General features: G+C 38.8%; 1 protein-coding gene across 2 annotated transcripts in view; it reads right to left on the minus strand.

Annotated features, from left to right (window-relative positions):
• The window catches only part of ITPR2 (inositol 1,4,5-trisphosphate receptor type 2), a 419,018-nt gene that overhangs the window by 123,303 nt on the left and 269,300 nt on the right, over positions 1-26,415 (minus strand). For both annotated transcript variants that reach the window (XM_031443910.2, XM_064479133.1), the window contains exons 38-45: positions 24,721-24,829; positions 23,792-23,979; positions 18,766-18,949; positions 17,827-18,083; positions 15,184-15,384; positions 12,452-12,562; positions 8,456-8,551; positions 6,892-7,014 (exon numbers count right to left, since the gene is read on the minus strand). In XM_031443910.2, the coding sequence (XP_031299770.1) occupies positions 6,892-7,014; positions 8,456-8,551; positions 12,452-12,562; positions 15,184-15,384; positions 17,827-18,083; positions 18,766-18,949; positions 23,792-23,979; positions 24,721-24,829 (1,269 nt within the window). The remainder of the gene's footprint in view (positions 1-6,891; positions 7,015-8,455; positions 8,552-12,451; positions 12,563-15,183; positions 15,385-17,826; positions 18,084-18,765; positions 18,950-23,791; positions 23,980-24,720; positions 24,830-26,415) is intronic.

The following is a 26,415-nucleotide window of genomic DNA, read 5'->3' on the forward strand; positions in this document are numbered from 1 at the left end:
GGTAACAGGAAAATATCTGTATTCATTTTTTCACTATAATACTTAAATTATAAAATGCTAAAGTTTTAGAGTATATTCTATCCTATTCGTTCATTCATTCAACATTTGTTGCCTACAAACAGGGTCCTTACAGTTATCAAAGATGCTGACTCAATTCAAGCTACTGTAATTCATCTTATATAGAGACATAAGTTGATACCATGCAAGGTCCCTATCAATATTCTGAAAAGAAGTTCCCTTCTCTAAAATTTCTACGGTGCATTTTTTGCAGAAGTTATTGCCTTTGCCTGGAATGTTCTCCCCCATCCTTCTATCCTTCAAGATTGAGTTCAAGTACCACCTTCTCCATGAATCCTCTCCTGACTCCTAAGGGAAGCATACTTTGTGCACATCTCATTTTAACAAAGCACATTAAATTATAATGACTGATCTGTCTTCCTCTCCTTCCTCCAACACACACTTAATTATGAGCTTCTTGATGGCGTCTTCATTCATTTTCCATCTTTGCCATGGAACAGTGACTGACATAAGAGGTGCTCAATAAATGTTCTTGAATGACTATCTTTTAATAAATGAGCCTCAGGAGCAGTATATGTGATCATTATAATATTCATGTGCTAATAGCTGGTGGAGGGTCCAGCCACACAGGCCTTTTATTCCTCTAAACGTGCCAAGTTCCAGCCATCTCTGAGATGCTCCCCACACCTCCCCATCTCATACTGCTGATTTTTGCTTTTCACTTTCATGCAGCTTCAATCTCACCTCCTCAGAGGAAACCTTCCTGATCAACCAGTCTGCGACAGGACCTCACAGCTGTCTTTCTTCAAACCCTCTTCTCATTCACTGCATTGTGTGTATCACACTCCACTATCTCGGGTTTGTCTGCTCCTCACTGCCCCAGCCAGAAAGTTAATTCCCTGAGAGCTGATCTCTTTTGGGTCTGCACAGCTGAAGTCCCAGTCTCTAGCACAGTGCCTGACATCTAGTAAAAGCACTCAGAAAAATCCATGCAACTGAGTAAAATAAATGAATGAGAAATTTAGATCTTTCACGCCACAAGTGGCAAACTAGGGCTCATGGGCTGCATTCTGCCCACTGGTAAGTTTTGTTTGGACCACTCAGTGTTTTTAAAATTTTTGAATGAGTTGTCAACTTTTAAAAAGTTGGAAGAAGCGGAAATTCAGGGCCTGCAATTCCAAGTTGACAGAGGTAAGTAATGGCTTACTAGATCACCAGATCATCCCAGCCTTATCTGCCCCCCACATCACTCATTCACATGCCTTGTTTGGCCCTGAAGGTGCTTTGAGTTTCGGCTCTGATCTCCTCTGCTAAAGGTCTTTGATGTCCTATATCACACTCATGTGACTCCACAAACCCCGCCCTCATAGACTACTGTTACTCCTAAACTTTGGACTCTGTCTTTAGAGATAAATTAGCATAAGAACTTACCTTTTTATCATTTCTGCATTATGACATGGAAAAGTTAAATAATTAAATACGAAACCTGAATTCATCACACAGGAGAAGAGTCTAGGTGAGCGTTTAACAGATCTCAGGGTGACGGAAGAAAGCTATCATTAAAACATTAAAGAGCAAATGGATCAGGAAGAAGTACATGTGACTAAGATTTATTAACTTAATTAAAATTTACTAAGAAAAAGTGAACTCCAACGGAAGAATGAATAAACACATATTCAAGTAATTCACAGAATAAACAGAAATGACCAAATCATATATCAAAAGACAGTCTATTTTATTAGTAATCCCAAAGAAGTGGGTTAAAATAAGATCCCTTTTCATCCATAATTCATTAATTCATTCAATGAACAAGCGTTGAGTGGTCACTATGTTCCTGACACTATCAACTTGGCAAAGCTTTTTTTTAATGGTACTAATTGTAGGTTTTACTAAGATGACCACCATCACACTGTGAAAAACAATTTTATAATATGCATCAAGAACCATAAAATAGTCACTACCCTGAGACCTAGTAATTAAACTTCTTGGAATTTATCCTAGGGAAATAGTCAGTGTATCAGACAGAGATTAATGTATGAGGATGTTAATTATAGCACAATTCATAATATCAAAAACACTAGGAACCTAAATATCTAACAATAAAGAGTGATTAAATAAATTATGGCACATTCAAATGATGAACAATTATGCAGACACTAAAATTACATTTTCAAAGACTATTTAACGACATGGGGAAATGCTGATGAAAATTTTTAAAGCCTATATTTATAAAATAATTTCATATACCCAATTAAAGTGATCCATTCTTTCTTGCCTTAAGTGCCAGGAGTTATTTTTGCTCTCCACAGGTTTGCTATCTAATACTTCTCCCCATCCCACAAAGTACATAATAGTTCTCCATATAGCTCTTAATTCTAGTAGGTATTGAAATCAAGGGCCTCCCTCACACGTTCACTGCAGCATTATTCACAAAAGCCAAGATACGGAAACAACGTAACTGTCAACGGATGAATGGCTAAAGAAGACATGATATGGGTATACAATGGAATCTTATTCAGCCATGAGAAAGGAGTTCCTTCTGTCTGCAACAAGCTGGATGAACACTGAAGGCATTATGCTAAGTGAAATAAGTCAGAAAGAAAAAGACAAATGCTGCATAATACCACTTATATGTGGAATGTAAAAATGACAAACTCAGAAAAACAGAGAGCAGAATGGTAGTTACCAGGGTTTGAGAGCGGGGGCTGCGAGGGGTGGGAATAGGGAGATATGGGAGTCAAAGGGTATAAACTTCCAGTTGTAAGATGAACAAATTCTGAGGATCTAATGTACAGCCCAGTGATTATAGCTAATGACACTGTATCATTAACTGGAATGGTGTTGCCAAGAGAGTAGATCTTAAATGTTCTCAGCATAAAAGAAAGATGGTAATTATGTGGCTGGATTGGGGTGCTAGCTAATGCTAGTTAGGTAACCATTCTCTGATATATAAATGTATCAAATCAACATGTGGTAACCTTTAAACTTACACAATATATGTGTCAATTATATCTCAATAAAGCTGGGGAAGACAATGAAATGAAACAAAATAAAATAAAATAAGAAGTCTCAGAAAAACAGAAATTGCTACATGGAATCAAAAAACCAATCTGGCTTAATATAAGTTAAATTTATCCACAGTGCTGGACAATGTTGCAGACAGCGGCAGTGACTGTTCTACACAAAGACAGAAATAAAGAGGAGTCGGGACAGGAAGAAAGCATAATATAAAAGACCAAAACGAGAGCAGAGAGAGGAGGCAGACGCACGAGAAAAGGATGTGGAGGACAGAAAGTCTGAAAGGACACATAGCTGAATTTTAAGGAAATTCTCTGCACAACACTGTGGTATTAAAACTTAAGAAGTTCCCTTTTTAAAGTATTTATAGTTCTATGTAGATCAGACAAGACACTTACAAGAAGCATTATTTGTTTCTTGTAAGACCAACCACAGGAAGGGCCAAAAAGGATGTCATGGTAGAAAAAGCAGAACTATCTCACTACCATGAAAAGAGTAACAACAAAAATTGAAAGTCTGAGGGCACCAAAATAAACTGTCTGTACAAAAGATGATTATACTAAAACTAGGAGGAAGTCGAACCCCAGTTTTGGAATTACTGAACTGTGCAGAGGCAAAAACCAATCTGCATGGTCATCAGCAGGCAGGAGCCAAATGATTCCACGTCCACAGTGAAAACACGTGAAGCCTGGATGCAAGCAAACGCTTGGAGCACAGCTGCTCAGCGCTTCTGAAGCCCTGGTTTCTGGTACCTGGGGCTCGGAGTGGGCGCTGTCTGGACAACAGTTTCATGAAGAATTCAGCAACCATCTTTGGCCTCCTTAGAAACCAGTACAATATCCTGGCCCGAAAAAAAGCCAAATGAGTCACTTGTGGAAAGATAAAAAGAACTCAGCGGGCTCTCTTCTGAGTGAAAAGTGAAGCTTTCATTAAGATTGGTGGGAGGAGTCACCCCACAGAGAATGCATTTATAAAGTGGCAAGGGAACAAGTTCCTGTGTCACTGTAAGAAAATGAGCAGACAGTTGCTTAACTAAGTCACTTCCATCCACTGTTCCATACATTTTGCCATTCCTCCCCTCTCTTTGTGTTCCTCGTAGGGACTCCTGTGGACTCTCATTTCACACTTACCCTCTTAACGATTTAACCACAAGGCCTTAAGTGTTCAGCCAGTCAGTCCCAGTCTCCCCCTTCCCCTCACTCAGTCTGATGTTCTGTTCTTCCTCTTGCTGAAGTCTGGCTTTGTTTACACACCTCTCTGTGGGACCATCCCAGCTCTGCACACTCACCACTGCTTTTCCCACACCCTGGTTCTGCAAAATGCAGAAAGCTCTGTAGAGCCATACAAGCCCCTTTCACATCCATTGTTTTATCTCTTCATTCCAGTAAGATGTTTTTAACCCCTTGTTCCTTTCTGACTGCTTCTGAATCCCCACTCCTTGGATAACTCCACCATAATCTCTGAATCTAGTCTGTTACCTCGAAGCACTTTCATAAGCTCAAATCCATCAAAATCCTTGACCTTTACACTGTCTTCATTTTTGACTCTTTCATACTTAACATCGCTCGTTCAGTCCATTGCTAGCTCTTACATTCCTCTTTATTCTCCATTTTTCTCAGTATCTGCCTTAGCCTGTTTTAGAAATTTGTATTCTCTACTCTTCTATTTAAATCTGCTTAAAACTGAGCTGACCTAAGTCTTTTCTTACTTTGACATGTTTATTGTTATTCATATTATACTGGTAACATGAGGTTGCATTTTCAAACGTCTTCTTCACGGATATGGGATGGTCTGGCTCAAACATCTTCCTCCCTATTGCTTCTAGGGCTGACTTGGCTGGTCTGGTTGTTCATATCCCACTTAAAAACTACATGATCAGGTCTGGTTCAAGTCGCTGCTCACTTGTGCAGAAGGTTAACCTTTCCAGACAGAGCAAGACCAGCTTTCCATCACGAGAACAAGTGTGGCTGTGTTCCCTGACTTCCTTCCTCTGAGACAGATTACTGCTCACTCTGCCCTTCTCTTCTTTGCTGTTTTCCATCCACAACACAACAGCTTCTGAAGTAACTTCCTGATCATGTGAACACGCTGTGTCACTCTATCTCTGTATCCGTTCTAGGAACCAATATGATTTTACTGTTTTTTAACTGTTTATTTAAAATTTTTAATTTTTAAATTTATTTTTACTGTAATTTAAAAATTTTCTTTTACTATAAAATTTTATTTTACTGTATAGTTATTAAATTAATTTAATTTGATTAATTAAAGTTAATTTAATAAATTAATTTTACAGCTTGTGATATTTTTCTTCCCGCTCACATTCAGTCTCTGGTCGGTCTTTTTCTAGCTGGATGCAGTTCCTGTCACCGGATTTCTTTCTCTCTAAAACTACATACACCCTTTCCACACCCTAAATCTCTGTGTTTTATTTCCTTCAGCTTGTCCTTCATCTTACTTTCAGTTTCTCAATACCTAAAATTCTCTCATCTTCCTGGCTATAAACCCATTTGCTTTTCCCCTTTTCTATTCTATATGTGCGCTCTGCTATACCATGAGGGACCCAAAAATCTTCTCAATGGCACAACTACACCACAAAACAACCGCAGCAACTTACATTAATATCTTTTAGAATTTTGACTCCTTTCCTGAATTTTCTGTAAAAATTAAACTCAAGGTTACACCCATTAAGCAGTTATACACAGGACGGGGCAGGGCAAGAAATGTCTAAAGAGGAAACTTGTAACACCTTAAACACACATTGCTGTTTGTCCATTACATCCCAATAAAACTGGAAAAATTTTAAAAAATAAATAATACATCTACTCAGAGTCTTATTTATACCTATCAGTGTTTGTTCAATTATCTGATAAGATATTTAACATCTATTAACGTTTGTTCAATGATGTACAGGAAACTGGGAAAAGGGAGACTGTCAATGGGAGACAATGACTAGGAAGAGAGGCTGGGAAAGTCTAGAAGCTTAGAGTTCATTCTGTAAAAAAGTGAGAGCGATACAGATGAAATCAAATGGGCCTACTTACACTTCAACTTTTTAACTTCTAAACGACTCTGCATTAGAAGATGCAAATATAGGGGGAAGGATATAGCTCAAGCGGTAGAGCGTACGGTCAGCAGCCAAGAGGTCAGGGGTTCAATCCCCAGTACCTCCTCCAAGTGGAAATCAATGAGGAAACCTAATTACCTCCCCCACATAAAAACAAACAATCCTAGCCAAAAAAAAAAAAAAAGATGCAAATTTAAAGTTGATCTTTACATCCATGGAATTAAATTGCTCAAACAATTATCAAACCTGTTTTTAGAAGCTACTCTAAAATAGAAATGGTTCCTCTAAAACAATGTCAAACTTAGCCTCATATTTGTTGCAAGTCCTATAAAACCCAGTTACAGGCGCCGCTTTATGGCTTCTGCAGGAAACACGCCAGCCTACAACTTAAAGAGGCCAGAAGCCTGTTTTGGCTTGAATGCAACCCCTTACTTCACACACTCTGTCTGGTCAGTAGCCTCTTTCCTCTCTCCTTCAAGACCTCCGTTCGCTGCCAGGGTTAACCCTTCCTCAGGCTCTGAGAGGGAACTAGATGCCTCCACCCTGCTGGCCCGGGTTTTGGCACCAAGTATCCTTTTCTTGTGGATCCGCCCCTAAAGCAGCCCTGGGGGCAGAAACAAGTCCTCTGGGAGCTGCTGCTTCTCTGTGGCCCAGAGCAAGTGCTGTGGTCAAGAGCAAGGGGGTCAAGTGCTGAATGACCGAAGGGACCAGAACTTGAATACACAACAGCAAGCAACGACACGATGTGATTGCCAAGTTGAGCAAAACAACATAAAGACATAAAACGTCACCTGATGGGCCAGAATATAGATGTTGTGTCCGACATCTTTTGGAGAGACGCCATCATCTCCGCCCTCGTCCTCCCCGTGATCGCACTCCAGTCCTTGGTTGTAGGCATTCTTCATCACATCCACCTATCAAACAAACCGAACAGGAACAGCGGGGCTTGAATGCCACCGACAACATGCATTTGCATCACTGATGGGGTACGATTAAAAACTGGAATGCTTCCCAGGACTCGCCAAGTAGAAGAGAATTCTAAATGAAAATGGCCTTGGAAATTATATTTAAATGAACATGGAAGTATTTTCCTACAATATTCCCTGTTTTCCTTGGAAAGTTTTGCTTTGATACCTGAATGCTGACCATGCCAACGTTCCCATGAAGTAGGGAGGAGACTCTGGAACCCTGCTAAGCATCCATTATTTATTAAGGGCCCATTAATAGCAAGAACACACGGTGCCGGACACCGTCGTCTGCCCTGAGGACCCAACAGTGGATACAACAGAGTACCCGCCCTCAGGGAACTTCCTGTCCAACGGGAGAGTCAGCACGTCAAGAGGCCAACACAACAGCCCGACCTGCAGCAGGGCCGAGGGCGAGGCACTCAGGACGCCCAGGGCAGGGGCACAGACTCAGGCAGGAGGTTGAGGGTGGGCCGCAAAGAAGAAGTAGATGACAGGATAAAAGCGTCACAGGCCAAGGAAGTGGTATTTGCAAAGGGCTACCGCACAGCGCTGTAGTTGAATTAATACATAACTCACTGCCCCATTTAGCCACGCAGATAAGGAATGTCTTATTCCCCTTAGCCCCCTGCCTCGCAGACACTATGCTCTCATTAAATACATGTTAAATCAAATCAAGATCTTCCTCTTGATCTGCCTTCTTCGACTCCATTCCTTACTCTTAAAGAGTGCAAGAGTGCCTTCACATAGCACCAACAATGGTGCTCAAAAGACTGGGACTTAGTCACTGGGGCGCTGACCTAGATGGTCTGAGTTATGTTTTCAATGCTTTTGAAACCCAGTGCTTTTAAAGCATGACGATATTTCTTCTTAATTTCCATGTCACAAGAGAGGCAGAAAATATAACTTCTACCATAGGAAGACACACTAATGATCTCTGTGGATCCCCCATCAGGTCTCTACGCAATTTCCTCTAGGCTGAGCCCTGTGCAACATTTCATTAATAAGAACAAGTACAGAAGATGTTTACTGGAATTCTATTTTCAGAAAGAGGTATCAATGACATTTTTGAGGCAGTACAAATATTTTTATTACACCTTCCTCACCTATATTCCAATACACAAACTAAAGCAAACTACCCCCGACCTCCCCACTCCTGGCACAAACAGCTTGCAGACAGTTTAGTAGAGTGTGACAACCTGGCTTTAAAAAGTGTTTAAAGTGGATAAAACCAATGAAAGATCCAAATCGCACAAGCCTTTGCTAACACGGGCCTCCTGAAGTACTGAAATAACAGTAAAAGTCACTAGACATTCTTCTTGACGTGCACGCTATAAACTGTCCCTTTCAGGTTACCCATTATAAACACAGTTTTCAAAAGTTTTCTTACCAGCTCCCTGGGCCTCATGTTAAAAAGAATTCTCTCTGCATTCTCGCTGTCATGCCTGCTTTCCATGATGGCCAGCAGCAGCTTGGAAGCGTTGTTCTAGAGACACAGATGGAATGGGTGCACATGAAAACTCTATTTCATGGATTAATGATCCCCTGCATTTGGTTTAATTGAGATTATCAGGGCTATTTCTTTTAACTGAGCAGAATTTTGAACTGCAAATATTTCTGGCTTACTGACACTTTAAAAGACACTTTAAAATGTTTTACTTTATTGTCAACACAAAATAAAAATAATCATGAGATATATGTTACAAAGGATATTTCAAATATGGGTGAAAAGGTGTTTTAAACACAAAATTGATTTTATATGTAATGTGTTAAAATATAGTTATATTTTCCTTCAATAATTCCTAAATAGTCATTTCTATGATGACATTTTTAACAAGACAGTATGATAAACCAGTGTCACTGACATATTTCACAGAAATAGCATGTAATTTATAAACAATTTAGCACCATTGTTTTTAACATGAAACGTTAACACATATTAGCAAATCAGAATTTTAAATAAATTTGAGCAATAATTAGTGAGAATGAATGTACAAAGTTCTAAATTCATGAGTGAGAAACAAAATATAAATATTTTGGTCTTGTTTTTAATATTTCATTTTATTTACTTATTTTTGTTTGTGGGGGAGGCAATTAGGTTTATTTATTTACTTACTTATTTTAATGGAGGTCCTGGGGAGTGAACCCAGGGCCTGGTGCATGCTAAGCATACGCTCTACCACTGAGCTATATACCCTCCCGACCAACAAAATATAAATTTATTGATCACAGTTTACTCGTTTCCCTATATGGTAGTATATATGCAACATTTTTACCACCCGGGCTGTAGAAGAATAGTATTTTCTATTTTTGTTTAATAGAGAATAAAAATAGTTTGTATTGTCTTTGACGCTTTCTAATCTGGTTTATAAATATATTGTCTCAATCATGTTTACCTAGAGATACCAAAAATGTTTCTGATAGAGTCAATTTATTACCCCAAATGGGTACCACACAGGTACAGAAAGTCTTGGGACCCAAAGCACAATATCCTCCACATTTGGGGTGAAGTTTCTTTATACTGTGTTCTCAATAGTGCTGCCCTAGAATTGTGGCCAACTGCAAGATGACAAAAACTACCTGGGAGATATTTCTATAGTGTTTTTGTAATACTCACTTAAAATAAAAATGTCTACCTCCACACACAATCTTTGACAGGGACACACAAAAAAGGAGAGTCAAATGGCTTTAAGATCCTTCTCAGTGACTCCAAATTAGCATCTTATAGGATTTAAACTTAAACTGAATCAGCTGTTCGGAGATGCACTCATTCACAACACAGATTTTGTTAATGTAGTGCTAATTAACTTAACTGAATAGTTTTAATACCAAATTCTATCCAACCAATTTTTTCTTTCAGAAGTACAGTCTATTGACTATTTTTAAACGACTAGTATTAGCAACAAAGACAATGATGATGATGATGGCTATGGTGACGGTGATGACATCAACATCACTGAGCCATCCTGAGATACAGTATTTTGTGGGAAAGGCAGCATTATTTTTCTGTTCCATTTTCAATTTTTGCAGATCTGTGCTAATCCTTAAGTTCCTTTTTCACAGTCTAGCATCCCATACAGACAACATAAGCAAAAAAATAAGGTTCCAGGATTAGTGGGGAGCGTAGATCCTCAGAGCAGTCTGAATTGACCGCATAGAATTGAGGCTTACAACCCTGGCAAAGCTAACAGTACTCTCTAACGAACCTCACTCGGCAGGCCCAATGTATAACGGCTTCAAAGCACACTCAATCTCAGAATGCTATTGGCAATATGGTATTTTTTCTAGCCATTTTTTTTCACACCATGTTGGAGGAATAGAAATCTTATAAACGACGTACCGAAATCTGAATCAATTTGAAAGTACAAGAGCCTGTGTGCACTAAGAAATCAAATGTGTGTGTTAATAGAAGATTTTTTTTCCTAAATGAAGCTCGTCCTTAGAAGGGGGAAAAAAAAAAACCAACAACAATCACAAAAAGACCTACCTAGTTATAAACTCAGCACTTTTTAGTTCCAGATCAGTTATGAAATATAAATTAAAAGGGGCAAGACACATGCATGAAAAATCCATAAAATTATATATTAAATGAGTAAAGTTAAATATATTTAATATTATAACTGATTAAGTAATTAAATTTAGGGGCAATGATATAAAACAAAACCTAAACATTTTTAATATGGCATCTTTATAATGTTCCAGAGAATTTATAATTAAAAGCTTCCTACCCATCCCTTCTAAAATTTGCCAATATACTATACCATTCTGTCTTTAACATTATTTTCATATTAGCCATATGTGCAAAGCCTCATAGATTATTTAGAAAGGTACACGCACCACTTTCTTAAAGAAAACTTTAAGAAAATCTTTCAAGTCAAATCCATTCACTTTGTATTTTATACATACCCTGATGTGTCCAACTGCCATAATTTGAAAAGGTATACATAAATTGTGCTTAGCAACAAGTGACATTTTAAAGGACCTTTTTTCAAAAAAAGTTTTCATTTGAACAGCCAAGAGTATGTCTGTGCTGTTAAGTCACTTCCCATAATTGAGCTTTTTTCACATAGGTCTGAATTTGTACATAATCTGTATGCCTGTGTTTCATTTTAAATTGATGAATCCTTTAGTATTTTCCCTCATTAACGTATATCAGTTAAAAACGAGACTTAAAGGTCTAGTGTTTAAGATTTAAAAAGCCAAAAGCCAAGGCTTCTATATGCTGTTTCTTTATAAATTATGGTTAAGGATGAATTTAAGATAAAATAAAGATTTTTCTAGTAACTCAAATTAAGCTGTCTGTCATAGGCCGAGGGTGGCTTTACCACCTGAAGCATGAAGCTAATGAGGAAAAAGACACAAGTTCATTCCACATAAAGCTCACCTTCTTTCTAAGCTATGAAGAGAAGGACCCAAAGCTAATACATGTTGCAAACGAAAATAGTGAAATCATACAAATTTATCTCTTTTTTTGCTTTTTAAGAGCCATTAGCACGATCTCCACGTAAGTAGGACAAACACGTACTCCACTACACACCTAAATCTACATTTAGAAACAGAATCACAAAAATATCATTTCTAGTCTTCTTGATCGTAAATTTCTCCATACAAAGTTAAACTTTAGACTCTCTGCGATACTGGACAGACCTAGCTTTACAGAAACATTTTATTTAACCTATGATTTTTAAACCTGTTTAACACCAAACATATGTGGTCTTTAATAATTCATCTAAGTTGAATATCTCGCCTTTGTATTTGGGATTTATATAGTTTCTTGTGTAATATTCATTTCTCTATTTCTATTTGAACAAAAGTTGAAGAAAAATTTTTAATGCCATTGTGGTCCTGACCTCTGATACACGGAAGTGCTGGGAAGTGTGTGCATGGTTTAGTGTATTTGTGGGGGAAAAAAATAAGATTCTAGGATAAAAGAAAACAAATTTTAGAAAAAAGAGAGACATAGAACAAAAATGCAGCCCTCCACTGCCATAGTCTAATTCACCGTGACTTCTAGATAGAATTCTGTAGTCAAGATGAATTAAAAATACATGGTGTAGGGAATCTTCAGCACCTTTTGCTTCTCTATATAACGAAAAATATAAAATAAGAGCAGAAGAAAAGGAGTGAAGCAAAGTGGGTGCGAAAAAAACTTGCAGTAATACAGCCCCCAACTAACATTATCTTGAATCATATTTGACGTTTTATCAGAAATTGAGTGCTTACTGTGCTTTTTACTATCTCTTTCTGTTCAATTCATTAGTTGACAATATGACAATACCTTATTTTTTTCACGAGACGTACCTGAAAATTTAGAGTCAACTCTGAAAGAGAGTTTTATAGAGAGAATGTCGTTCCCCACTCCCCCCAGATAATGGCTTTACTCTACCTTTAGCTGGAGCACCAGGTCCATTCGGTATTTACCAAGAGGGTTGATGTCATTTAGAATCAAAGCAATGATGATATCAATCCCATTAGATTCGTGGGTAGCAATACATGTCTAGAAAACAAAATGTTTACAAAATAACATTGCATTTACCACATAAGAACACTAGAAGCCATGACATAAAGTAACACAATCACCTTGGCTTTCTGACCTTTAAAATATAAAGATTTAACTTTGAGATTAAATCAAGGATCAGTCAAAGGTTTAACTTTGACTTATTCTTTTGCATAGAGTCTGACTATTAACTGATTAGCATTAATTAAATGGCTTTGTATGAAGAACACAGAGAGACTGTGTGAAACAGGTATCTTTAAAAATGAACCATTTTTACAGGATTTCAAAAACAATGGTCAAGTAAAATACTCTGATACATTTAATATGCCTTTCATTAGAGGAATTACTTAATTTAGAATTTTAACATCTGATCTATCCTGGCTAAGAGAATATTCCCATTTATAGGTTTGTAAGTAAACTTTATTGGTACTGATGAAGCATCTTTATTTATCCGCTACTTAATGCAATGTGAGTAACGAGTGATGCTGTTGATGGTCCCTGGCAGTAGACAGGAATATAGGTACCTCCTGACATTTTGAAGACATCCTGTCAATTATGGTGGTTGAGGGAAAAGCTCAGCAGATTCCCTAAACTTAAAGTGATTTATAGAGAGATCCGACTTGGGAAAATTTTATAGAAGATCCTGAGAGATAAGTGTCAGTATTTTGAAGGTTAGGGTCTACTGTGCTAGGACTCCAAATTTAATTCATTTTATACAACTTGAAAATCAGGAACTTGTGGGCTGGAATTTATGGAACTACATCTTACCATGTAGCACCCAGCATCAAGGGGTTTGAAAAACTGAAACCCAGTGAAATAAATGAGAAAAGAATAAAATCAAGGTAACTCTGAAAGGATTGTTATTTTTCAGAATGGGCTTCATTTCTCCCTTCTAACAAGGAAATTTTTACTCCCCTGACACCAAGGAAAGGTGTTTTCCATTCATCTTTTACATTTTCTGAGTTTCTTCTGATATTAAAATATTTGCTAAACTTATGAGGAATCAATTTGCAGGTCACTTCTGGAATTTGCTAGCAACTTCCTTTCCTTTCACACCTTTTTCAGAGTATACGGTTCATAGTAAGTGTATCTTTAGAGCATGTGGAGTCCATGTTATTTTACTATTAGTTTCTACTTTCAGAGCTTACCTAATTTACTAAATTACTTTCAAAACTCAGTCTCATTTTCTTAAAAGACCAAAAGTGGAGAACATGTGTTTTGTGTTATAGATATACATGTTTTTAACCGACACCGCCACCAAATCTCTGTATTTGCATATTTTTCCCTAACTTTAAATCAATAGTTAGGTTTTCCTGTATCATTGCCCTAAGAGAGTGGAAATATAATACAGGGCAAAATCCACAAATTCTTTTACTGTGACACATGTATATTACAGACGGGGAAAGAGTATCCCCATGACAAATTGTTTTTATCAGTGATTGTGTTTTTGTTCCATATACCTATGTAGGTACATGTCTGTGTGCGTATATGTCTACACATACATGTCATATAATTTGCAGTAGAAAAGCAAATTTCTTTTCCCCATTTCTTTTCTATTTTAGGCACTGATATTTGGTCTCAATGGCTTCTTTAAAATTTATATCCAGAAATGTTGGTGGTTTGAAAAGTCTTTCAGGGTGGATCTATGCTTGTGATGGCAGCCCCGTAAACACTTGAGTGGATGTGAACAGCCAATTAATAAACCCCAGGGTGGCCCCCCTCCCTTTACTAACCCAAGTGTTCTATCTTGTGCTCCATCTATGTGTCTGCGATATCCAAGAAAATGGAATCAGAGACAAACACTCTGGAAGAGGGAGTGGAAACTTTGCCCTGGAAAATGTAACACAGTCAAAGGCATACCCTGTGTAGACGCAACCACAAGTCCTGAGTTTTAAGAATAGCTCTACAATTTAACAGAGTCATGCACTCTGAGATTCCGGAATATCACTCAAATTTCTGAGTCAGAACCTACTCATCAGCAAAATGGGAACAACATTACCTATTTCATAAGTATACTGCGACTATTGAGGAGGTAACACACACGACCCACTGCAGGGGAACCAAAGAAGCCAAAGCGAGCTGATTCCACAAATCCTGGAAAGAGTCACTAAAGATGAAAACTAACCAACGATGAAGAAACATATTCTACTCTTTCTGATGTCTGATTTTTTTTTTTTAACTAGAATGTTTTCATGGGAAATTTTCTTTTATGATGACATTAAATTTAAATACGGCATAGTGTTTGCTGGTCTATAATTCAGTCTGTGTATGTTTTGCTAGGAACAGTAAAACAGTAAAACAGTAAAACTGTCTGGCAAAGCAAGAAGAAAGAGGTTTTAAATGCACATGAAGCTGGGCTCCTTCACCAATTCGATCCTTCTGCTGACTGGTCCGAATACCAAGTTTATACTGTACAGCACAGGGAACTATATTTGATATCTTGTAGTAACTCAGGGTGAAAAAGAGTATGAAAACGAATATATGCATGTTCACATATGACTGAAGCCTTGTGCTGTACGCCAGAAATTGACACAACAATGTAAACTGACTATACCTCAAAAAAAAAAAAAAAAAAAAAAGAATACTTTTGCATTCATTTGAGGGGCTGTTCTCATGGTTACCTGATTTTCATGGCACGGGCCCTGGCAGTACTCGGTCAAGCTCTCCAGGGTCTGGTTGACCAGCACTACATTCTTCTCATTGATGTAGAGGCCCAGCAGGCCCAGGCCGCCGGTCGTGCTCCCACAGATGCAGTCCAAAAACTGGAGGGTCTCACAGACAAGGTTGTAATTTGTTTTGTTGTTTTGATTCCTCAAGAAGTTCTAAAGGCAAAAGAAAACATACCAGAGGGGTTAAAAAAAAAATTCACTATGCTAATTGTTTTCAGTTCTATCTCTGTGTTTTTCTAACTTGAAAGGATCCCCATGGCAATGCAGAACGAAACTGCTCTTTATAAAGAAGCATTCACATTTATTAAATTTCTCCTGGGTTTAAGAAAAAAAAAGATGCATTTTTTTCAAGCGTCTGTATTTATCAGTGTAGTTCATAACAAATGTTTCTCAGTGTCATTATCTTAAAACTATACACAAAGGGCAAGAGCAAGAGGTAACAGGACAAGGAGAAGGGAAAAGGAAACTAGAAAGAAGTTCATTAGGGGAAGAAGCAATTAAGTATTCAACTGAGTGATTCCTTATGATCAGCGCAGCTTCAGTGAATCACACGACCATCACGGAGGGCAACGGAAGCACCTATTAAAATTTTCAGCTAACATACAACTATAAAGAGGATCACGGCACACTGCCTGCAACAGCCAAAAACTGAAAACCATCACAATATGACTGAGTTAATAAATTATTGTACATCCAAATACTGAAATATGTCACAGCTATAAAAATGAGTTACTTCAATCCATACCGATACAAACATAATCTAGCGATAAGTCATTTAGTAATATGTCTTATTACCGTATTATTATGCAAGTGGAGGAACATTATATTCTGCAGGTGTGTTTTTATAAAGGTTTACATGTATCGATCAATATGCTTATATGTGCATGAAAACTTCTAGAAAGAAACACAACCTGTTAAGAGTAATTTCTTTGGGGGAGTAGAGCTGGTGAAAGATAAGCAAAGAGGGAAATTTCCATTTTTAAATTTAATTTATTTCTCACTTTTCTTACTTTAATTTCCTATTTATTTATCTGAATTCAGTTCTACCAATTATTCTTTTTTAGTTTGTGTTTGTGATTTATTTCCCAATTTGTTGTCTTGTGGCAAAATACACATAAAATTGACCATCTTAACCATTTTTAAGTGTATGCAGTTCAGTGGTACAAAATATATTCATAATGTTGAGCTACCGTCACCATCTTCCATTTCTAGAATTCTTGTCACCTGGTAAAACTGAACTCATACCTGTTAACAATTCCCATTTTCCACCCCCTAGGCCTTGACACCTACCCTTCTACTTTCTGTCTTCATGATTTTGACTATTCTACGGATCTCATCCAGGCAGAATCATAGTATTTGTCTTTTTGTGACTGACCTTTTTCACTTAGTATTTGTCCCAAGGTTCACACATGTGGTAGCACATGTCAGAATGCCCTTCCTTTTGAAGGCTGAATAATATTCCCTTTTATGTATATACCCCATTTGGTGTATCCATTCATCTGTCAGTGGACACTTGGGCTGCTTCCACATATTAGTTATTGTGAATAATTCTATCATTTATTCTTATTAAAACAAAACTATTTTATAAGTAGCATTTTCCAAATTGTTTGATCCCACATCCCTATCAGTAAAATGTGTGACCACTTACTGTATGTCTTCTTCCCAAATGGACAGACCACACAGGTCAGGGTAAGCACACAGGCCATATCCAGTGTCCTCCCTCTGGAAGTCAAGTCTCTGGCCTTTGCCTGCTCACAGCTCTGCAGTGGTCCCCTCCAAGTTGTGGGGGGGTGGCCCCCAAGTGTCATGGCTGAATTTCTAAGGGTCTCATCTCCTTGGAGGATATTTAATTCAATTCCTATGAATCTACCAACTCTCACCAGTTCAGAACACCTGCACTTCAGATGCTTACTAGAGAACACAGCTTCAAACTCTGCTGTCTCTCTAATACTGATATGTGCTCTTGGAAATGATGTGACCTTTCACGTGGTTTTGCTACAGTGGTGTAAGCAGTGTGTACAAATGATGCCCAAAAAGGGGGGCCAAAATTCCTAGGCACCCCTAAGTTCATCTATTTGACAAAGGAAAATGTACCAAAGAAGATGTAAGACCAGAATTAAATTCTTTATAAAGGTTATCTACCTTCACTGTTGGAAAAAATCCTCTTCTATATTAACTCTGTTTCTAATAAATACGTATAAAGATACTCCGTATCCTCGCTCAAGAAATACAAACTAAGTTGGAAATGAGGAAAGCCCCCAGAGTCTATAAAACTATGAAAGGTACAGATGAGGTAAATGTGACCTTACTCAGCAAATCCCAGAGTCCTAGGATAAGATGAAACCCATCAAGGCCAAAAAGATTTGAGCTGAGGATGCAAAGGACGACACGGTAGCAGCCTGTTTCATGCATAAAGGAATTTTCCTCTTCTTTTTCTTCACTCAGATACCAAAGTTTCTCCCCACTTTAGAAGAGCACTATTGTTTTTATTATCTCTCCAAAACTCCCTCCAAAACTACTTGTCCGTTTTATTTGAATTTAATGACCTCGGATCACAGGCTGGACACTCAGCTTTCCCACAGAGAGAACACATACCTGCAGCTCCCGATTGTGATTCTCACAGAGTAACTGAAGAAACCTCAGGATCGGCTGCATGATGGCAATGGCAGGACTCATGGTCACCTCCTCGGCAGACTTGTCCTCGGCGTTTCCCACCTCGGAGCCTGTGCACATGATGTCTATTTCCGGATCCATCTCTCTTCTGTACATGCAGTATGCTTTGGATGTTGCCGAAGAAGCTTCTGTTAGTTGCCCTTTCATTCCTTCTTTTAAATGTAATGATGAATCTCTTACTGAAAATAAAGCAGTACTCTTAGATGGATGAATTAAACTTCCTTTCGCTAATTAAAAAAGAAGACAACCAGTTACCTCAGAGTCTCTAACAACTGAATTTAAAATCACCTGACAAAAGATGCAACAATTTCCCAAAAAGAACCCGAGGTAGCAACTAAAACTTTAAACTTGCACTGGAATATTAGAAAAAGATCTCAATGCTTAGCCAATATTAGAAGGGCTCCTGTCTTCCTGATATAAAATATGAGTTCTTGAATACAAGAAGGTAGCAAAATTGGGCAAATTTCAAAATGCTAAACTTTATACACTTTATATTTACTATCCTGATGACCTTGTTACTCCAAATACCAAGAATCTTTTGTAGAGTGTAGTGCTGTAATTTCCATTCTTACAGTTTAACTCGCATGAATGGTCAAAAGGTCTGGGGAGTCGTCCTTCAGCATGAATTCCACCATGAAATCAAACATTTTCATGTCACTGGTTGCTCTGCACTGATAATCTCTTCTTTGGGCTCCTACAGAGCTGTTTCAAGGTCAGCCCCGTGATCATAATAATTCAAGGATGGAATTCCGTACGCAGAGGCACAGTTGGGATAATTAGGTAAAGAGAAGCGAGATCCAAGGAGAGTGTCATTCTCTTTTCCCTCATTCTGTTCTCCCAAATACCCAGCCATTTCTTTACCTCTCATTCGTGGGCCAGACGTCATCAGCTCATTGTCATCATCCCGCTTTTTGTTACCTAAGTCTATGGTGTTAACCGTCACTGTTGACCTGATCTCTTTCTGAGCAGCCTTCATTCGGTCATACAGAACTTTGAAGAATTTTTCTGACTTTTTTTGTTCATGCAACTGCTGGTAGAAGGAATACTGCAAGAAAACATATTTTAAGATGTCAATACCCAAGGGAAAAAAAGAAAGTGTTTTTAATGTTTGAAATAAACATAAGCATTATGGACAAAAGCCCGTATTTAATGCGCCGCCCATCATTATTTCATGCACTGACAGCTCTGCCAGTCTCCTGTACCACTTACTGTGTACTAACAAGAGCTTGTCTTGACATAGCACTTCCCACTAAAACCCAACAGAATTTCACATTATTTAATTTATATTTATTGTTTTCAAAATTTACAAGAGCACCGTAAGACATATGCAAGGAGCTCTTCGATTTTTACATTATCATAAAGTCATGTTTTGATTCCACATATATTTATTGTGGGCCTACTATGTGCCAAGCCCCAAGTTGGTACCAGGGATAAAACAAACAGAGAAAACAGCTGTAGTCCCTGCCCCCTCATGACATTGTGATTGATCTAGAGCGGAAGACAGCCACTAATCTGATATTCATCCTGCACAAGCGTGAGTCTACAAAGAGTTATTTTTCTCTTTACCTGAATTATAGTATATTTCATTTAGCACACGTTACCATGGCAACCGCACTCGCAGGACCCCACTGATAAATGGGCACTAAGTTCTTCTGGTACTTCATTAGCTACATTGCTTTGCATAGGGTCCAGGACAAGCCCACCATAAAGGGCATAAAATGAATTCTGCTTTAGGGTAAATAATGACGGAGGAAGGATTCAAACCCAAAGTAGGATAAAGCATATCTCAATGAGAGGTGGAACCACTGAACCTTGAGGCTATCTGCCTTAATCACTGTCTGCTTCGTGACTTATGGAAGCATTAAGAAGAGGTAGGAGACAGGAAAGGTGATACATTCTGGAGAAGACAGGGTTTGCACTGGGAGAGGAAACTAAGTTATTAAGGCTAAAACCATGGGATAGACAGAACATAAACAAGAGAAATAAAGTTTAAAAATGAATACAGGTAATTCCAGTAACTGTACTGGAAAAAAAAAAGAGTTATATAATCTTGATGAGAGACAACGTGAAGAAAACATCTGAAAAAATAATGATTTCCTGATCAAGTAGAACTGACCATAATACAGTAAATCTAAACAGCCAGTTCTGGGCAGTCTGGCTCCTGCAGATCCGCTTCCCTGAAAGGATGCCTGAAGCCATGACTCACAGGTCCTGGGACTTGCAGGTGAGACTCTAACTGACATCAGGTCTTGAAATGGACGCCTGTCCTGTAATTTCTGATTTGGGTGATGCATAGTCACAGAGTGCTTTATGAAGTATTAAAGTCAGCTTCATGCCTATGAGGGGGAAACTCTAAGCAGAGGGCTAGCAACAACGCAGGAAAGCCGGCCAAAAAAGCCACAGTAACCATAGCAACCGCCGTCAAACAGTCGAGCTGGTTCTGTTAACTCAGAGGCGAAACGCAGCATTCAGAGACCTCGATGGTCCCACAAGTTAGACTGACGCTTGCACCCTAATATTTCCAACATGATGAGTTAGAAGTAGAAGGGGATTCCTATAGATTAATGAGGAAGTTACAGGAACTTTGTGGTTCTATTAAAGTTTTATAATTTATGTTGTCCCTTGACATATATTATCCATTGATTCTTTCAGCACAACTGTGTGATGAACAGAGAGTGTTCATATTTCCGTTTTATAGAGCAATAAAATAAGTTTTGGTGAATGTAAAGGACTTGCCCAATATTACATAAGTAGTTAGTGGTAGAGCTAGGATTTAAAACTAGATTCTCTGATTCTAGATCACTGAATTTATAAAATAATCCTGTAAACTCAAAATAACAGATTATTTACATAGACTACACCGTTCAAAAACCAAGGTTTGATGGGGGAAGATACAGCTCAGTGGTAGAGCGCATGCTTAGCATGCATGAGGTCCTGGGTTCAAGCCCTAGTACCTCCATTAAAAAAAAAATATATATATATATATATATATACACACACACACACCTCCCCCCTACACAAACAAAACAAAGAGAACTGCTGCTCCCCAAGAAATAAAAAAAAAAATCAGATTTCAAGGGAAATAACTGAAAAAAAACCAAGGTTCTACAAAGCTGAACAGTATGATTTTAATAAAGATAAATGGTATGTTTTTATATATGTAAATAATCTCAGCAGGTTGCATCACAATTTCTCTCACAAAAGATGTGGGTTTTGATTAGGAAACTACCTCCAGACCCTTCAGAGCACAAGGGGAAACTTGAAGGATTTTTTTAGGAGCCAAGGGTGATAGATAAACAGATCTGTGTGACGCAGAAGGACTTTCCCCCAAGGGGGAGGCGGGGGAGACTAGAAATGAGAGGGCAGAGAAGAGGGTTAAAGTGGGGGAACCAGAGAGATGGAGGAAGACGAGGGCGTGACGCAGGGGGATCAACCAGTGAAACTTGCCAGGGCAAGGAGGCAGGAGGTCATTTTAGAAAGGAGATGTTCAGAGTGGCTAAGAGCACGGGGTCCAGTCCAAGCTTTATCTCTGACTTGCGGTGTGAGTTTGGGTTTATCTCAGATCTTCTTTGGTTACCGCCCAGGCTGTCGTGAGGATTAACCATGTTAATACACAGAAATCACTAAGAGCAGCACCTGGTATTTAGGAAATATTACCTTCATTACTGCTATTATTAGTGTGTAATTTGAAATTGTAATATAACCACTTCCTCTCTCCCCACCTCAACCAACCTTTAATAAAGTATATTAAACATATAAACAGATTTATGTAGCTAGGAGGGTAGAAATTTAAAAAGGGGTTCAGATTCCTGTCTCAGAATGACACAAGCTGGGCGTCAAGATAATTCAGGAACTAAGAAAGCAAGACAGGAGTGGCCAAAAAGACTGAGAATGTGACCTACCCGCCGCCTCTCCCCCGGGCCCCGCCCAGGGATATTGGCAGAAGTCTTGGGGAGGAGGGTTTCGACCGAAGAAGGACAAGGATTCAAGCTGATCTCAACTAGACCTCTCAGGGCCAGAGCACAGAGCTGACATCTGGGTTACATACACAGTGATGTAGGTAAGAGAGAAACCTGAGTGGGGGAAGGCTGGTAAACGAGATTCTCATCACCCCTCTTAAAAGAAGACTTTCAAAAACAAAAGTCATTGAATGTTATACCGAAAGCATGGTAGGTATAAAGAACATGACATGATCCCCTACTTGACAGAAGACGACATTTCACTGGAGAGACAGGATGTTATGTGAATCACAACCACAGCAGCAAAGGCAAAGTGACAAGTGAGTATTAAAGAAACAAGTGTTATGGAAGCTCAGACAAAGGAGTCTTCCCAAAGGCCCCAGCCACATAGGGAAGACTTGTAAATGAAGTAGAATTTGATTTGGACCATTCCCTTGTAGAGCCATTCACTCCTGAACGTTTATTGAACCCCTAGGCTGGGCCAGACATGGTGCCAGACACAAGAGATGCAAAGATGGAAAACACAGAGTCTCAGCCTTTGAGGATTCCTAATTTACACTCACAAAGAGGCGCAGTAAAGTGGCAGAAATGCTGCTGAAGACGCCTTCAGGACACAGCAAGAGCACACAGTAACCAGGGGACAATTCTGCCCAGTGGGGCATGGGATCAGAAAAGGCTCCCAAGAGAAGTTCATAAGCTAAGATCTCAAAGAGGAGAAGTGATATGAGAAACGGCACCAGGCATTCGAGCAACTACAGAGAGCCGAGTATGGCTGGTGCGCGCGGGAGAGGATGGAGGAGGGAAGGGATGCACTGAGAAAGGGAAGCTGGGAAACTGGAAGAGGTTGGACACTGAAGGATCTCATGGACTATGGTAGGGAGCTTGCCTTCACAGGCAAAGTGACTGATTTTAAGCAGGAGAATAACATGTGTTTTGGAAAGAGACAAGATGATTTTTTTAGTATTTAATTAGATGTGGCTTCTACTTGCCATGAATCGAGAACATGAATGCCGGAATTTCCAATTAGTTGTAAGCACAGTTTCCTTCCTGATCAAGGCAAACCTGGAAATATCAGGTTAGCGAGCAGCGGGGCTAGGAGGATGGTGCCTGATTCCTTGGAACACTTCCCAGCTCTTGGGATCACACAGCCAGCTCTGCCTTTGGGTGTGGGGCAGCTGGGCAGGACTTGCCAAGTGAAACGTGTGCCTCCTGGGAACAGTGGTCTGATCCTGCAGGCAGGTGAGCACGTCGCTCACTGGAGGGGAGCACTGAACAGGTGAATGATGACTTTCAACTCACCCCTTCCTGAGCCGAATGAGCAAACAGAACGACAAAAGAAGAGACGGTCCTTTTCTCCCCACACCAGTGAAAGCTGCACCTACTCAGAGCACCCGGTTAACGAGCACTGGGAGATTTGCGGCAGCAAGAGAAGGTACTGTACTAAGCTTCTAAAAAGGTGACTGGGAGGGGATGTGTGAGATGGGTGATGAAGGTTACTGAAAGCTGTTTGAATGCCAGATGCTGTGTGAGAAGTTTATTTATATATATTACCTCACTTAACTAATGCATTTAATTCTTTTTCTTTTACATTTAATTCTTAAGATGAGTCAAAATGTTGTTCCAATCTGCCAAAAGTCAGCCTAAAATTTCCCTAAGCGAACCCAGAATTTCTGGTATAATGTTAGAAAGGATGCTTCTAAGGAACGTTCTGCTTCGCTGAAGAATTTGTGAAGCCCTGGAGTTTCTACAGCAAATCAAATAAATTTATAAGGAAAATGTGATACAAGGCTGCCTTTTTTGGGGGTGGGGGGGGATGGTCATGAGAAGCTAAAAGAAAACACATTTACTTTCCGTGGGCTTCTATGATGAATAAATAAGAAATACAAAATCACAAAATGTAGCAAATGGTCATGATGGCAAGCAGGTACCTGAGTTTGTGTATTTCCTCCTTCCAACAAGGCAATGCCAAGCAAAATGCCTTCTGAAAAAATTCTGTCGTTTTTGGTGTTCACTATAACATCAATGACAAGTTCAGATGCACCTTCTTTATCCAGTAGACACTGAATATCCGACATGGATATCCCCATCTTATCTGAATCTTGCCCAGAAAAGCTCCCTGCGATTAGGAAAAGTACATAAATAAAACTGTCGAAAGGCAAAATTAATCCTAACGTTCAAATCTGTTGTTCTACGAACTTAAAACTGTACATAGGTTTTTAATAGTGCCTTTTATTTTTCCAGTTTGGCTGAGATATAATTGATATAATAATCTAACACCGTGTAAGTTTAAGGTGTGCACTGTAACGATTTGATACACGCGTATACGGCAAAATGATCAGTACAATTAGTTAACGTTCGTCATCTCATAAAGTTAATTTACCTTCCTTGCGATGAGAATTTTTAGGACCTATTCTCTTAGCAGCTTTCAAATATGCAACACAGTATTGTTAACTACAGTCATCATTTGCATATCACATCCCTAGGATTTACTTATTTTATAACTGGAAGTTTATTCCTTTTGAGCATTTTCACTTGATTTCCCTACTCCCCACTCCCTGCCTCTGGCAACCACAAATCTGTTGTTTCTGTGAGTTTGGTGTTTTTGGATTCCATACATAAGTGAGAGCATATGGTAGTTTTCTCTCTCTTTCTGACTTATGTCACTTAACATAATGCTCTCCAAGTCCATCCTAGGGGTTGCAAATGGCAGAATTTTCTTCTTTTTGCTATGGCTGATAGCAGTGCTTCTTAAATGAATTGTTCTTATTTGTTCTACTTTAAGTAAAACACTAGAGTAACACCAGCATGCAGAGATGTTATAACAATTCAAAAATGAGGGAAAAAGGGTAAGTCTTGCCTCCCCCTTGTGCAGATTTGCAGTAGGTTCCGGAGAGGTGTCCGTTCACACACGCTCCATAGTCACCTTTAAAGTATCGATTCAGGAGTATCTTTCTTAACGTGTTACCCTAATAAAAAGGATAAGAAAATTGTTAGTTACTGCCTTCTTTTTCTAGTATGAGGGAAAAAAATCTATACATTAAAGTGCCACTTATAATGCATTTCATCAATGATGTTGAGACAAGGAAAAATCAATTTTACACTGCACAATATTTTCTGAGGCAAAAATCTGCAAATATTTTCCCCCAAATTACAATAATTTTGCTTCGCCCAGAAATAAAGAATAAAATATAGTATTTTCAATAGAACCTACTAGGAAAATCACAAGCACTATAAATTTAAAATTGCTTCAAAAGCTGAGGGTCCCAGTGTTGGTAAGAATACTCATGGTGCCTAAAGAAAACAGAGATTAATAAATATGCTAAGAACTGGAAAGTAAAAACCTTAGTTAGAAGAGATCAATAAAAAGAACTAGACAAGTGCAAGATATACAGCAGGTGCTCAAAAAATTAAGCTTGATCAGACAGAGAGAATTATATTTAAACTCCAAGAGCTTTATTCAGAAGACTGTGGGCAAAAGATAGAGTATAAAACTGTAATTCAAAAGTCCCTCAGTCTTCAATTTTGTTTTGATTCAAAGACACTTTTTAAACTATGTACTTTGCAATATAATCACTTGCATGTACATAAGAAATACAATTCCAAGCCTTCCATTTTATTCATTATACTTTAATAGACAAGAGTCATTTTTAAAGTATTATTTAAAGACCATTTGTTTAAAGTATTTAAATTAACACCACAACTACCAAGGTAAGGAAACTATGGCCCAAGAGTTTATGTCATTGGCTGCAGATCACGCGGCTAAGAGGTGGCAGAGTAAGACCTGAGCTCAACCCTTGATGGCAGAATCCAGCCATTCCCAGCACGCTCCCTTCCAAGCTGTGACAGGTGGCTCTAGTCGCTCCTCCTCTCTCTCATGCCTTGGTTGTCTTTGTTTCTCAAGCCTGTCAGGTTTTTGTCCTCAGTTCTCCTCTCCTCAGCTTCCCTCTCCCCGTCAGCAGTTCCCGCTGACCCTCGCTTGTACAGCCACCTCTGCAGGTCTGACAGCCAGATGTGTTTCCTGCGGCCTCGGCCTCGGCCTCCTAAGCCTCTCATCCTGTTCCCTCTTACATTTCCTTATCTGCATCCGGAGATTCTACTGGCATCTCAAACTCTATTTTTCACAACGGGATATTCCTTCTCTCTTAAACCTGTTTTCCCCTCAAATGGAAGAAATTCAGTTTATTTCAAGGAATCACATCATTCTGGTCTTTTAGGCTCCAAACTTCAGGGGTCATCTATTACCACCCTCCAACTTGACAAGGACTGTAAAATCCCACCTACTCTACTTTTTCAGCTGTAGCTTCCAACAGTGTCCTCACACATTATATTTCACCTGAACTGAATGATGTGATGATTCCCAACCACAGTTTTCTACATCCTTCTCTTTGCTTACATCATATTCTCTGCCTGAAAAGCTCTCCTTCCATCTCACTTATGGACACGTCCTATCTTCCTTCTTCATCCTGCAAATATTCATTAGGTATCAACTCTGTTTTGGGCACGATCCTAAGAGAATAAAATACAATCTTCTCCTCAAAGAATTTATAATAAA

The sequence above is a fragment of the Camelus dromedarius genome, chromosome 25, assembly GCF_036321535.1.
Source record: "Camelus dromedarius isolate mCamDro1 chromosome 25, mCamDro1.pat, whole genome shotgun sequence".
NCBI classification, from domain to species: domain Eukaryota; kingdom Metazoa; phylum Chordata; class Mammalia; order Artiodactyla; family Camelidae; genus Camelus; species Camelus dromedarius.